Here is a 16,413-nt window from a genome sequence, read left to right as displayed (position 1 = left end):
GTCATATTGGACTTGAAACGTTTTTTCTGTTCCTCTCTCCAAAGATGCTGCCAGACCTGCTGAGTTTCTCTAGCACTTTCAGGTTAATCACAGATTTGAGATGTTTGGCAAAAGAACCAAAGGTAACACAAGGAGACACTTTTACAAAGCAGCAAGTGTTTAGGATCTAGAATGCAGACAGTGTAGTGCAGGCTAAGTCAGTTGTGGCTTCCAAAAGGGAAATAAATAAGCACCTGCAGGTTAAAGAAAAAACGTGGGGTTAAGGGGAAAGAATGGAGGAGTGAAAATCGTTGAATTGTTTTTGCAAACAACACAGATCAGTGGACTGAACTATCTCACTGAATATAGGAATGCTATCCTGAGGGATTCTAGTAAGATTTGTGTTAGTAGGCACAGCTATATTGCTGACACATGTGCCTCATTTGAGTAATGGCTTCACGCTCACCTTAACAGGAAATGTGAAACAAAGAGTAACTATAATGCTATATATTATTAAATGTTACAACATTTAAAAGACATTTGGATAAGTACATGAATAAGAAACGTTTGGAGGGTTATGGGCCAAGCACAGGCAAGTGGGACTAATTTTGTTTGAGATTGTGGTCAGCATGGACTGGTTGGACTGAACGGTCTGTTTCCCTGCTGTATGATTCTATATCTCTATGACCTAGTGTAGAGAGCAATGAGATAAATTCAAAAGTTCACAGTGTAATTTTATACAGCAGATGGAGGGACCAATACTTCCACAGATATGAATTTGATGCACAGCGCTAGTTTTAAATAAAGCTACATTAGAGTAATGAAAGTGTGCACAACAGATCTTTGGAAATTTATTGATATTTTAAATGGATGATGTACGCCGAACATAGGATCCACAGTCTATTCTCTCTGTTGCAAGATGATGCAAATAAAGATTTCTGCAAACGTATTGTCAGAAGTTTAAAAAAAAATGTAATAGAAGTCCTGAAATGTATTGGCCCTGCTATCCATCATTTTGCATACTGATGGGGATTTCACCATTTTCTGTGGTAACGTGCAATTGAACCATTTGAATGCTATCAAGTTCAATGTTTTATGTTGAATAGTCCTGTTTCCCAAATTGTAATTGGTTAGACAACTGGAGCAATTCTCTGCATTAATTTAATGTCAGTGTCGGTTTTCCAGTTGTTTATATTTTTCAATCATTCAGGACACGCACGCATTGCCGGCTGGGCCAGCATTTATTGCCCATTCCTAAATGCCCTTGCAAACACAGTGGTGAGCCTGCTTCTTGAACTGTTGCAGTCCCTACTGTGTAGGTACACCCACAATGCTCCAAGGAAAGAAGTTTCAGGATTTTCACACCACCATAATAAAGGAACAATGACATATTTACAAGATATGACAGTATATGCCTTTGACAGGAGTTTGCACTTGACAGTGTTCCCTTGAGACAATTATCAGTTTAAAGCTGAATATTGTTCAGGGTTTGCTGCACGCAGTCACGGTTTGCTTCATTATCTTAGGAAGTACAACTGGGGATGAACGCTGTCCAATTATCAATTAACATCCCCTTCTAACCTTATGATCAAAGGAAGTCCAATGAAGAAGCAGTTTACAGTGGCTGAATCTAGCATACTACATGAAGACCATCTGTAGTAGTGTCCTAAACTGAGATGATTAATCTCCCAAATCAGAAGCATTTTGTGTTAGATGTGACTGCCATCATTCAGGAGGGAGATGTTCGTAGAGCTTCTTTCTCCCATCAGTTGCCTAACTTTCCACTAACATCCACAACTGAATGTAGCAGGAGGGGGTAGATGTTTAATCAGATATGAGATGGTGGAACTACTAAGCTCTGCTTGCTGCATGCAACTTCCTTTGCATTATAGCTTTATCATCTTCGTCCACCTCCTGGCATCTTCTCCCATATATCTTATTATACCAGGGTCAGCCCCTTCACTTGCTTGTAATGGTAAAGTGAGGATACATCAGTTAATATTATGGTAGAATACAATTCTACTGCTGGTGATTGAACCCACCACCTCATTGGGACCCAGTTTTCAACTGACAGATCACGTTCCAAATCCATCACATTTAGCGTGGTAAATGCCACACAACATGAATTTTCTTAAATATGTTTGACACACAACCCACAGTCAAAGATTCTTAAAGGAATGGTGCACTAACTTGCATCCCTCACATCTCATAAATCATCAGAGTGGTACTCCCGTTCGTTCCAGTTTTCTCAAAACCTGAGATTAGATTACACACTTGAGATCACTCAAATGGATGCTATTTTTCTCTTGAATAATACATAAGCAGTGCTTATTTTATGGACAGTTTATTGGTTCTTAGCAACTTTCATGGCTGAATGTTGTCATGCTGACTATAATTGTTAATACATTTAAACACCATTGCTGCATGACGGCATGCTCACTTAATGATTGATGACTGTGATGAGATTAATGGAATTTTAAGAAGAAATAATTTGCAGACGGTTAGGGGAATATTACTACTGCAAGCGAATAAATCTTATATCATTTTGGCAAGTAAGTTGAGCGTGGAATTCCACAGGACTGATTATAATGATGCAGTGAGATGAGACATGAACCTTTAGAAATGAAACAATGAAACTACCATTGCTGAAACAGTTATTCACGTACCATGACTGCAAGCATCATTTTCATAGTAACTACTAGGGAGCACAATTTACAATTTGTCTCAAGCAACAAGATAATATACAACATATGGCTCAGGCAAGAAATCCCATTAAGCTGGTTAGATCGCAAAACTAGACAGAAATAAATTATTGCATTCCCAATGATGTATAAAGTAATGAGTAGCAAGGCCAAAACATATCAGTCACCTTACCTCATTAGAGTTCCAGCAATTTGCCAATAAGCTCATTTCATTCAGAGCTTACAGCGTTGATAGCACTTAGTCCCCTGAGTCTCTTTCTGAAGCTGAAACTGCAGACTAAATCCAACATCATTATTATTAACCACCATAGCTAAGCCCAGCTGAACATCTTGATTAATCCTCAAACTCTTTAGCATGCCTTGCCATGTCCATAAAGACGCCTGTGGATAGGCTAAGGGCAAAGTTAAGTCTGAATAGTTTGCTTGTATTTCCATAAGAGAATTACAGGTCACGTAATTTTCCAAAAAACACAGTGTACATTTTAGATATATTGAACCACTGAGTTGCCACAATACCTCTTTAAGTTTCCTGAATCTTTCTGCCACACCTAACCAGACACCACAATAGCCAGGCAAATTAATGCCACTCTACTGTCAATGGTGCTCTGTAACCTGTAGGCAAAGGTGATGCAAGGCAGGGGATAAGTGCATCTTACTCTTGTTTATCAATGAGTTGGTGATCTGTAACCCATTGGAGCCATTAATTCAGTTACCTTGTTTACTGTTACAGGCACAGGAAATAGAATAGGGCAAAGTATTTGCTGCCTACATTTCACCTTATAACCAACTTAAAAGTAAGAATTTGTTTCAATTTTTTTGTGACATTAGTATCTTCACTTTGGAAGCACAAATTTACAATATTTTTGTTTAGGTAGCTGAGATAAACTAATGATGGGGTGCAACTGTAGGTGGATGTGTTTCTATAGCTGTTATCATATATTTATTACATTCAATTCCATAAAGCCCACAGCACAGAAACAGGCTACTTGATCCAATTTGTCTATATTACAAACCTCTTCCCACACCTCTTCATGGAATCTATCACCATATCCTTCCGTTCCTTCCTCCCTCATTGACTTATGTAGCTTTCCTTAAAAGCATCCATGATATTCAACTATTCATAAGCACAAGTTCTCCATTCTTATCACTCTTTGGGAAATAAGTTGATTTTTGATTAATGTATTGTTTTAATCCAGTTGAGGCAGGTTTGGAGATATGACTAAAATAATCTAGTAGGAATTTTCTAGTTGATTAGTGAATAAATGCACTTTATTTTATGGTAGTGACCAGTTTTACTGCTTTCTCTTATGCTCAGTTAGCCAAACTGACAGAATTGCACTGGGATGATGCAATTGGCCTTGATACCTATGCAGAGAGAAAAAGGGAGTCTAACAATGTTCTAGACTATAACTGATTTCCTTTGACTCTTGTTGGAAATTAAATGTGTAGAAATTAGGTGAATATAGTACCAGGCTCAGATCAGTATTTCTGGCCAAGCAACCTGTCAACACTCATTGCATCCAGTCATTTAAGTATGGCTAAATGACAAGGTACTGAATTGGCACCAGCTTGGCCTATTTATCCCTGAATTCTACAGAAAGGAAGACAGTTGGAGGAAACACTACAATGTGGGAGGAAGACTTTATAGTACTGGACTATAAGCTATAATACAATATAAATCATCAGTACTATAAGATCATCAGACATAGGAGCAGAAGTAGGCCATTCAGCCTGCTCCACCATTCAATGAGATCATGGCAAATCCAATAATCCTCACCTCTAATTTCCCGCCACATTCCCATAACCCTTGATTCTCTTACTGATTAAAAATCCCTCTCAGGCTTAAATATTCATAACAAACAAGAGTCTGCAGCCCTCCATGGTAAAGAATTCCACGGATTGACTGGACTCTGAGGGAAGAAACTCCTCCTCATCTTTATCTAAAATGGGTGACCACTTAACCCGAGATTATAACCTCTGGTCCTAGATGTTGCCACAAGGGGAATGAACATCTCCACATCTCCCTTGTCAAGCCCCTGATAATCTTATGTTTCAATAAAGTCATCTTCTCATTCTTCTAAATTTCACTGAGTACAGACTCAAATTATTCAACTTTTCTACATCAGAAAATCCCTCCATACTCAGCATCAATCTATTGAATCTTCTCTGCACTTCCTCCAATCCCAAAATATCTTTCCATAGATAAGGGAACCAAGACTGTTTACAGTATTTCAGGTGTGGTCTCGCAAATTCTTTGTATAGTTTGAAAAAAACCTCCCCATTTTATGCCACATTCCATTTGAAATGAAGGTCAACATTCAATTTACCTTCCCTATTACGTGAACTTGGATGGTAGCCTTTTGTCATTTATACATGAGGACTCCCAAATTTTTCTCTGTGCTGCAGCTTTCTGCAGATTTTCTTCATTTAACAATACTCAGCTCCTCTATTCCTCCTGCCAAAGTGCAAAATCACAAATTTTGCCATATTATATTCCATCTGCCAAGATTTTGCCTACTATCTTAAGCTGTCCATATCCTGTCCTCCACAAACTTGGCCGTTGTACATTCACTTTCCGAATCCAAGTCATTAATACACATTGCAAATAACTGTGACCCCTGCATTGATCCATGTGGCACTCCCCTAGTTAAGAGTTGCTGTTCTGAAAATGCCCCCTTTATCCCAATGCTTTGTCTTCTATTAATTATTCAAAACTCTATCCTTGCTAATGTACTGCACTGAACAGCTTGGACTGTCATCTTATCAGCCCAACGCCGTAATACCTTATCAAATGCTTGCTGGAAATCCAAACATATTGTGTCTACTGGCTTCTTTTTATTTATAATAGCATCTAATATTATCCCAATGATACGAGTTAAGCTAACTAACCTACAGTTATTTTTTTTTTTCAGTCCTTCCCCAGATTCATTTTCTAAGGGGCCAATGTTCACTTTGACCTCCCTTTTCCTTTTCATAGAAGCTCTCAGTATAAGATTTTATATATTTTATTTTATATCCCTTGTACATTTTTTCTTATAGTTTATTTTCTCTGTCATTTTTATATTTTTAGTCCTCCTTTGTTAAATTCTGATTTTCTCCAAGTCTTCAGAGGCTATCGCTGAATTTTGCCTCAAAATATGCTTTTTCCCTCAAAATGATACTCTCCTTAAATTCCTCAGTTTAGCACAGTTGCTTCTGACCAAGTTACTCACTCTCAAACTGAATACTAACTTTGACCATGTATGTGATTCTAGGGGATCTTTCACTACAAGGGGATCAAGATGGCTCACAGTCTCACAAATTCTTTGTATAGTTTGAACAAGACTTCCCCATTTTTATCCACATTCCATTTGAAATAAAGGTCAACATTCAATTTGCCTTCCCTATTACATGAGCTTGGATGGTAGCCTTTTGTCATTTATAATTCAATAAACCTACCTCATCTTATCAGTTATTTAAATGGCAGTCAATTGTTATGAATGAAATCTAATTTCAAATTCTTTCAAAAAGGTTGAGATCTGGTTAAAATATTTTTTATATCAAAATATACATTTAAAAGATGTCTTAATCACTGCTTTCTGTGCCATGATCGTAACACGTCTACAATCAAAGGGAAGAAAACAACAATAATGTTCAATCAAGTTTAGTCTTGAGTCCATCAGTGTATTGAATGAGACAGTTGCTTGCTGCAACTGGAACTTGAATCCAAAGTTGCGTACTTGCATGTTGGCCAGTGGACTGTGATATCTTATAACAAAAAAGTACAAGTGGCCAACATGCAAATACACAACTTTGGACTGAAGTGCAATATAATAATTCATGTCCTTCAGGGAAAGGAATCTGACAGCCTTACTCACTCTCACTGACCTGTGGCTCCAGAGGCATGTTATATGTCTCTTAATGTCCTCAGGGTACAAGGGAATAAACTGTCTGCATTATCCACATCTGGTGACCTAATATAGGCAAAGGGCTGACCCCAAGATTAATTTAAAAGCAGAACCAAGTTTGCTTTGAAAGGGAAAGAAAGAGTTGACAACAGAGCTCAACCAGATTTCTAATTCCCAACTTCAGATTGTAGGCTTGTTTTCCCTCCAAACTAAGTAAATGAGTCACTTTTTCATCCCTCTACAGTGATATCCACAGTATGAGCCAATTTCGATATGCATCAAAATGTAAATTAAGCAGCAAGGATTCAAAAAGCCCGTGGCAGGAATCAAGATGACAAGGACAATCTATAATTTTCACAACAATTTTCTCAAATGGGCAGCATTGTAGATAGTGCTGACACAGCATAAAATTACAACAGGATGTTGCTAGATTAAGTAAGTAGGCAAAGCTGTGGCAGATGGATTTTAATATAACCAAGTGTAAGGTTATCCATTTCGGACAATAAAAGGATAGATCAGGGTATTTTTTAGAAGGCACAAAGCTAAATACTGTGGATTTCCAATGAAATTTGGGAGTACAGGTGTATAACTCTTTAAAATGCAATGAACAGGTGCAGAAAATAGTCAGGAAGGCTAATGGAATGCTGGCCTGCATGTCTAAAGGGCTAAAGTATAAACAGGCAAACATTATGCTGCAGTTATTCAAATTCTAGTTAGACCCCACAGAATACTGTGAGCAGATCTGGCCACCACACCTTAGGAAGGATGTTTTGGCCCTAGAGGGAGTTCAACGCAGGTTTACAAGGATGATTCCTGGACTCCAGAGTTAAGTTATGAGATGACATTAGAGAAATTAGGCCTTTATTCTCTAGAATTTATAAAGTTTAGGGGTAATCTAATCGAATTTTTAAGGATATTAACAGGAAAAGACAGGGTAGATAAAGATAACCTATTTCCACTGGTTGAAGATTCTAGATCCAGGAGGCATAAAAAAGAATTAGTGCCAGACCATTCAGGAGAGATGTTAGAAAGCACTTGCACTCGCAAAGGGTAGTGGAGGTTGGAACTCTGTTCCTCATATGGTGGTCATTGCTAATTCAATTGTTAAATTTAAATCTGAGATAAACAAATTTTTATTAAACAAGCCTATCAAGAGAATTGGGCGCAAGACAGGCATGTGGAGTCAGGCCACAGATCAGCCATGATCTTACTGAATGACAGAGCTGGCTCAAGGGGTTGAATAGCCTACTCCTATTACTATGTTCATCTTGAATTTCCAAGTAATTTTGCTGATTCCCTATCTTAATTATGTTTTATTTCTCACTTAATGTTCCTGTGGGGTTTCATGGACTTTAGAAAGGATCAGTTAAAAAATGAAAAAATCTTTCACAATAACTTGAGTAAATTTACTCTCTGAAACTGTCTTCAAGACTTCCTTAATAACAAGCTCTCGCCTAGATTCTGACTGCCTTTTTGACATCCAGAAAAGTTCTGAACTTATTCCAATTAATTCTGAGTACTTTTGCAGGCTGCAGCAGCATGTAAGATATGCATACAGCTCCATTCATCAAATTGGTTGGAGTACTCACCATTCTATCATTCATCAATACACTGGTGCTCAGTTCTTCATTAATTTACATGGTCATAATTATCTGCTCCTCCAATAATTAACTAATACGCCATACTCCATTAATTTATTAATTCATTGGTATGTTCCTAGTCCATGAATTTATTAAATCATTGTAGCCTGCTTCTCAATTAATTTGTTTGCATGTGTTGTTTTATTAATTGATTAACTGGTGCCCTTTGCTCCTTCTTTTAATTCACTGCTACAACCACTGCTGTATTAATTACATAACTTGCTGCTGCCCACTTTCGTACAAATTTACTGTTCCAATGTAGTCCAGCACTCAATTAATTTATTAATTCATGAATCTTCATTAATGTCTGTCTTTTCTTGGTGACATTTTTGTCTCCCAGTCAGAAGGTTGTAGATTCAACTCCCAGTTCAGAGGCTTGAGCAGATTATCTAAACTGACACTGTCAGAGGTACTGTCTTTCAAATGAGATGTTAAGCCAAGGACTTGTCTATTCTCTCAATGAACATAAAAGATTCTACAGAATTACTGAAAGTAGCCAAGAGGAGTTCCTCCTAATACTCTAGTCAACACTCATCTCCCAGCAATGAGTGGAGGCAATGGCCTAGTGGTATTATCGCTGAACTGCTAATCTAGACACCCTGGTAATGTTCTGGGGGTAGGGGTTCAAATCCCACTATGCAGTTGGTGGAATTTGAATTCAATTAAAATCCGGAATTAAGAGTTTAATGATGTCAATTGTCAGGAAAAACCCATCTGGTTCACTAATATCCTTTAGGGAAGGAAACTGCCACCTTTACCTGGTCTGATGATTGCAGACCCACAGCAATGTGATTGACTCTTAACTGCACTCTGCACAATTAGGGGTGGGCAATAAATGCTGGTCTAGCCAGTGACGCCCACATCACGAAGGAAGAAAATAAAAACCCAATGATATGAGAAATAGATTACTTGGCCAGTTGTTGTTTGTGGGGACTACCAGTGTGAAAATTGACAGCGTATTACTTGACATTACAGTGAATATACTTCAAAGATATTTTGTTGGCTTGTGAGAAACAAATGCATGTTCTTCCATTCTAACTGAGTTACTGTCACAAGAAAACCCATCTAACTTTATAATAAACCAAAGAACTGTGCATGCTGCAAATCTGAAACATGAACAGAAATTGCTGGAGGAACTCAGCAGTGATGCTGAAAAAGTAGGGGTTAACGTTTCAAGTCCAGTGACCCTTCTTCAGAATTGAGTTCTGAAGGTCAGGGTTAAGTCACACATTCACCAAAGGTGTGTCATAACATAGCCAACAGGTTAATGAAAATAACTACACCTCTTTCTTAAAAGGGCCCCTTGGAAGCATGCAGTGGTTATGCCCCAAAGGCAGAAGGTCTGGGTTCAGGTCCCACCTGCCCTAGGGATATGTAATAACATGGCCGAACACATTAAATAACTGTACCTCTTAAAAAGGAGATGCATTGTGGCTAGAGCAGATACTAGAAACTGGCCTCTAACAGATTCTGACCTGCCAAAGTATGGCACAATATGGGAGACGCAAACTCCAAGTTTTCACACAACAAATCACAGCAATCATTAAAATATAACCTTCCATCCATTCATAGGAACAACATAAAATGATGATCATACATCAGCTTTTTCTGTCCCACAATTACACTCCTTAACTTGTGGGAACCTGTGATTTAGCTTGGCTAAAAACAGAAATTCGAAAAAAAAGTAGTAAATTATTTAACAAAAAAAAATGTATTTTGCAAATTACACTGAAAGCAGTCAACTCAGACAATGTCATAGGGTGAAACAACACACCCTAAAGAAGGCTCATACTTGTAACAAAAACTAAAAGAACTGCGGATGCTGTAAATCAGGAACAAAAACAAAGTTGCTGGAAAAGCTCAGCAGATCTGGCACATCTGTGAAGGAAAAAACAGTTCTGAGGAAGGGTCATCGGACCCAAAACGTTAACTCTGTTTTTTCCTTCACAGATGTTGCCAGACCTGCTGAGCTTTTCCAGCAACTTTGTTTTTGGTCCTATTTGTAACTTTTACTGTGTTAGAAACAAATTTAAATGTAGAAACTCTGATGACAATGATGACCGTCATCATCTTCAATATAATGAATGATGATGTAGAGCTGGACTACAGACCCAAAAATTCACCCCAAATTACTGCTGACACTCGAACTGGATTCAGGCATGTAACTCTCCTCCCAGCGTCCAAACCCTAAAGTGGTTTGACAGACTCATCCTTATTCTTTTTTATAACTAGGACACTCAAGAGTGTAAGCTCAAACCACCAGTTTGATTCAAACTAATCCGAAAAAACACAAAAATCTACTCTTAAAAGCCATGTCTTATGTAATCAAGATCCCCAATCTGGGCTCATTGCTAACTCACACAACAAATTAAGATCTTCCACAGAGCACAATTTGACATCAATTATTAGCGTGTATCTCTCATTATGTACTGATTAATATGTTCAATTTAAAAACTTCAGTCTATAATGAATAAAAAAAAAACATTTATCTCGTCCAATGTATTATTTCCAGCATCTGTATATCACCTACTCTCATGGATTCCGCCCTTTGTTGAGTTGTTGGTTGACAATTGAAATACAAATGGTGTAATTGCGCACTCACAGAAGGAACCACACCAACTCAGACACGCGTTGCAGGATCAGGGCTGCAGCTTTAAGTTGTATGTCTGACGCACAACCCTTTGACCACATTGGGAGCATGGACAAATGGAACGGCCTTTGTACCTGTAAAGTGCAACGTCACTGACAAAACACTGCTGGACGTCACATGGAAAATGAGTTATAGTTGCAATACTCACAGAAACCACATTCACGTAGTCATCATCAGACAGTGTTTCCAACATCTCAGAGACTGATGTCCGAATTAGTTTCAACGTTAGCCCACTAACACTTCCGCTCCTTTTTTGTAGAAAAGAAAGCAAGGAAAGGGTAAAATATTACATTCTTTACAGAGAAAGTAACAGTTTCAATGCTCGAATGACTTGTGCAGTACTTACACGTCTACAAGAATGAGCATGTCCTTGGGTGAAGCAGCTCCCTGAATGTACCTGAGAGAGTAGAACAAATCAGTGATGCACCACTAACTTCACAATATGAGAAACCACACAGAAATCTATTTAAGTATAGCTGCTGCAATCTTTTGGGGGTGTATTATTTTATTCTTTAACAGCTTATCACAAGCATAGTGTTCTGCCAAGGTCTGTGGCCAGTACTGAAGCACAACTGGGACAATTGCTGTAATGCAATATAACAATAGAGGAATAGCTCTAAGTGGGATCAATTAGACAGAATTTTTAAAGAACGATTACAAGCCACAGTTGGCTAAATGGCTTCCTTTTGCATTGTGTAATTCTACGATGAGCCAAAGCCTAACTTTTTAATCAAGTTGGCACCAAGAATATCAAAATATACCAGAGCTTCAAAACACAGATTATTCCATATTTACAAGCAACTAAATTACTTTTAAGTTTGGATATTATTGTTAACTGGGCAGTTGCAGTAGCTAAGCTGCACACACAAGGTCCCAGAAATAGGAGTAAAACAAATAGCCAGTTAAGAATGCTGTTTCTCAAATATTGCGATAGGTTCTTTAATAGCAATTTGCATAGGTAGATGGCAACACTGCACTCCTTTAGTACTGCACTAATAATGTACTTAACTTACATAGTTGTGGAAAAGATGAGTTTCTAAGACTAAACATTCAGTCAATGGGTCGGGAGTCAACTTTAAGAAAAGTAACATTTTTGAAGAGGCTTAATTCCATTCTTTCCCATTGCCTTACTGCTGCAACTGCCATGTTAGAGGCTGGTCCCACCAATCCAACACCCAAAAGCAGGACAAAGAAGTTGGAAGAGTTGGCAATACTTTTTATTACTTATAAGTAAATAATAACCTCCATAGACACAGACATTAATTTCTGTAAGTTCACTGATGAACTAATGAACACCAAATTCATTAAATTTCTCAAATTCATCAAAACCAAAAGTCACACCTGTAAATTTATATAATTTTACTCAGTTTTTCTCATGCAGAAAAGAATTCAACTTAGCAGCAGAACAGGCATTGAATGGGTGTTAAAATACATAAAATTCACTATCATTATCATCAGAATGAAGTAACTTTTCCCAAGTTGATTCAAGAAGTACAACATCATATGGATCATCAACATCATCTTCACCAGCATTCATGTCATTATTGGCCTTATCATCCCACAAATAACCACACTGTGTGCCATAAAAATGTTTAGAATTAGAATTTAGAATTGGGTTTAATGTGAAAAGTGAAAAGTTTACAAGTCGACTCTTATGGTGCCATCTCGGTGCAAAATGTTAGATACAAAACAAAAAAATAAAGAAACAATGTTAAAAAGTTAAATATTACAGTCCTTCTTTCTAAAAAGTAGAAAAACCGTGTACTGAACATTGCACATTTCTTGATCTCCAGTGGAGGTCTCCACCAAGTGGCTTTTTTGAGTGCTTTGCTGTTCCTTTTAATTCTATTGACTAAGGACATACCCATCGTTTGATCTGATGTTCCATTTCAGACAGCTGTGGAATAACAATCAGAGTGTACTTTCTTCTTATTGAGCATGATCTCTATTCCAATTTCATCCCTTTAAAACTCACGCACACAGGATTGCTAAAGTTGGAGCCCCAATGCCTCCTCCACTAGTGAATATCTTTTCTCCACTGGTCATCCAGTCGCTCTTCTCACCCTCAAAGGGCTTGTTTAGAGAGATGTCCAACAGTGGAACAAGGCTGGTTAGCCGACTGGGAATCACTGCAATATCCTTGTTCTGTGACCTAACTTCAGCACCATCAGTGACCAGGCGTGATCTCAATGTGCCACAGTTGAGAAAACTTTTCTTAATGTAAGCCTCCATATTTGGAGGCTCCAATCTTTCTGCAGCCATCTTTACAAGCCACTTTCATCCACCATTCTTTATCATGACTGGAAATGATTCATCCTTTTGGGAGTTATGTTTCGGGAAGTTTCTTTCCTGAATGTCACCATTGGCTTAAGCTTTGTCCTGTTGTACATACCTGACAGCACAACTATGAATCTATATCTTTCATGGTCAGCTGTCTTCACCAATACTCTTTTCTCTCCAATTTTAATCACTACTTGACATGGCATGACAGAATTCGTGGGTCACACTTGGCAAATTAATTCTCCACCCATGCTGAGAGACCTTTCTTACCTTTACCAAGAAGCTCATTGCGAGCTTCAGGATCAGCATTCCTTCTTTCTACTCCTTCTCCAAGATCATCAGGTTCTGACAACAGACCAATATTCTGGAACATTAACCTTAGAGCCTCATCTCTCTGCAGAGCTTTGACCTGTTTAATATTGTAAGCATTCACTGTTTTTATTTCAGATTTCCGACAACAATAGTATGTTGCTTTTTGTTCAATTTGCCTTTGTATGCCTTTTGATTCTTTGTCCTCCTTGTACCACTTTCATGCCCTACTTCACCAATAAGCCGCAGCATCACTAAGTAGCCCTTTTATATGCTTTGCTGTTCCTTTTAAATCTATAGAATAAGGACGTACCCATCATTTGATCTGATCTTCTACTGCAGGCAACTGTGGTAAAACAATCAATGTGTGCTTTCTGCTTGTCAACCATGGCATAAGTTATTGCATTTAAATTTTGAACAATCAGTTTTGAAATGGAAGCAGATCTTATGGATGCTGCAGCTTGGTTTATGGGCACAAAAGTTAAATGAGAAACACTTTTGTAATTTTTGCTACACACCTCTCATTAAACACAACGCGTTGAGCACATTGCAAAAATCTGCCCTGTCTGGCTCTTTGTGCCTGGTTATGGTCAATAAGCAGATTGATTGTTTAACTCCACATACATTGCCAAACTTCCATATGAAGCTAAAGACATTAATAACCTTCACACCCTGAAGTAAAAATCTATGACATACAAATGAGCTGTAAGCACTGGTAAAAATCCAAGCACCATTAACATTGAGCTACTTTGAACAACTATTTGTTTTTACAGACTTGCATCCGAATGTTGATCATGGCCTAAAGGCCAGCATAGGGGAGTGAGTAGGAGGGAAGAAGAGCTAACAATCACAAATTACATTTATATGAATAAAACTAATGTCTCTGAAACTGCACTGAAAGCCTAATAAAATTAAAGAAATGACATCTAGATTGCTAGATCTCAGTGGCTGAAGGATTGATTACCTAAGTTTTCAATAATATAGAAGGAAAACAGATAATGGAGACAGAGATGGATGTTTCCAGCATATATATGGAGGCTGGTGCTGTGGTTGTAGATGATTTGGCCAAGTAATAGTGTACGAGAGAAAGAGAGGGACAAGAATATATGCCAGAAGATGACTATGGGTCTGACTTTGAAGGTGATGCTGAAACCACAAAGGATTATTTCTGATATCTGCTACAAGAGAGATGATTGCAAGGGTCCTCTACAAGTTTTTTTTTCCCCTTTATTCTTTCATGGGATAAAGGTGTTGATGGCTTGGCCAACATTTACTGCCCATCCTTAATTGCCCAGAGGGCAGTTAAGAGTCACATGTAGGCCAGACCAGGTAAGGATGGTGGCGGTTTCCTTCCCTAAAGGACATTACTGAACCAGATGGGCTTTTCCAACAATTGACAATGGATTCATGGTCATCATTAGATTCTTAATTCCAGATATTTATTGAATTCAAATTCCACCATTTGCCATGATGGGATTTGAACCCGGGTCCCCAGGACGTTATCTGGGTCTCTGTATTAACAGTCCAGTGATAATACCACTAGGCCATCACCTTGCCCCCAAAGCCTCCTCTCATTGGCTGAAGAACTCCTTCCACAGTCAATGTGAAGTTTACATGAGAGGCACACAATCTTCAGTGCATGATAAATTCAAGAAAAGTGCAACAAACAGCACCAACTGACTTTTCAGCCTCACAAAAGCCTTCAAATCTGTTAGCCATGAAGTCTTATAGAGTATCCTCATCAGATTCAATTACCTGGAGAAATTTGTTACCATCTTCCACCTACACCATGACAACATGCAAACTATGAACCTCATCAATGGAACCACTACAAACTCTATCTCAATGAATGCATGGGTCAAACAACACATGCTGCCAACTCTCCTCCATTTTCCTTTCTACAATATTGTGCCTGACCGCCGACAAATTACCCACAGGTAGATGAAGAATCTATAGATCAGATTAGTCTTTCTTCAACCTACGCTGCCTTCAATCCAAACCCAGGATCACTCCAACCTCACTCACTGAGTTTCAATGCACACGAGATGCTTGTGTGCATAGTCAAAACTAAGCTCCACGTCAGTGTTCATTCCTTCTCTGAAGCACACAAGAAAAATGGCCTTTCACAAAGCATCCAGAACCCTGAAATCCTCTTCCAAACAGTTCCCACAACAAAACGCCATCCCATATCACTTTAGATCAACGGTGAGATCTTAGAAAATGTGGACAAAATTTTTCATGTTGTGTGAGCATCCATTTGATGAAAGCAGACATTCATAATCAGTAAATTCATCATCCTATTAATATCCTCTCACAGCCTTCGGTGACTGAGAAAAGGAGTGTCTGAGGACGATTATCTCAAACCTGACCATCTATCTCAAACTATCTAAATCCCAATGGTTTACAGGGCAGCAGCGATTTCTGCACTCCTGTATGCTTCACAGATTTGAACAGGCCACAGCAGACACCTTAGAGCACTGGAAAATTCCCATTAGCTGCACCTTTGCAACATCCTCCAAATCTGGAAAAAAGACCCCATCCAGAGTTCTTAACCAAGCTAACACAGTTAGCATCAAGGTGCTAATTACTTTTAAACAGCTGTGCAGGATGGGATGTATCAATTGCATACCTGAGATCAGACTCCTGAAGCAGCTGTTCAGCTCCAAACTCAATTACAGCCTCAGTCAGAGGAAAATTTTAGAAACACTTTAGGGTTATCCTCAAATCATTCCTGAAGGGGTGAAACATTGTTGCCAACTCTTGGGGGACCCTGGTTATGAGCAACTAAAATGGAGAAGGTTGATTCAGGAAGGCTGAACATTTTGAAAGACTTTGTTGAAATGTGTAGGGGGATAATGCATGAATCTCCAAACACCTCATATAACAAAGCCTTCAAGGATTATGTACCAAACATTTGGCAGAATCTGCAGATTGCACATTAGATCTATCAGCCTTCTCAGAACACA

The 16,413-nt window shown here is 38.4% G+C and overlaps 1 protein-coding gene across 1 annotated transcript in view; it reads right to left on the bottom strand.

The window, feature by feature from the left end:
- The window catches only part of LOC109931996 (voltage-dependent calcium channel subunit alpha-2/delta-1), a 612,802-nt gene that overhangs the window by 190,115 nt on the left and 406,274 nt on the right, over positions 1-16,413 (bottom strand). The window contains exons 10-11 of the mRNA XM_048609958.1: positions 11,205-11,255; positions 11,007-11,106 (exon numbers count right to left, since the gene is read on the bottom strand). Of these exons, the coding sequence (XP_048465915.1) occupies positions 11,007-11,106; positions 11,205-11,255 (151 nt within the window). The remainder of the gene's footprint in view (positions 1-11,006; positions 11,107-11,204; positions 11,256-16,413) is intronic.

This window comes from Rhincodon typus, chromosome 22 (genome assembly GCF_021869965.1).
Source record: "Rhincodon typus isolate 14 chromosome 22, sRhiTyp1.1, whole genome shotgun sequence".
NCBI lineage: Eukaryota > Metazoa > Chordata > Chondrichthyes > Orectolobiformes > Rhincodontidae > Rhincodon > Rhincodon typus.
This window is presented reverse-complemented; position numbering and strand designations above follow the sequence as displayed.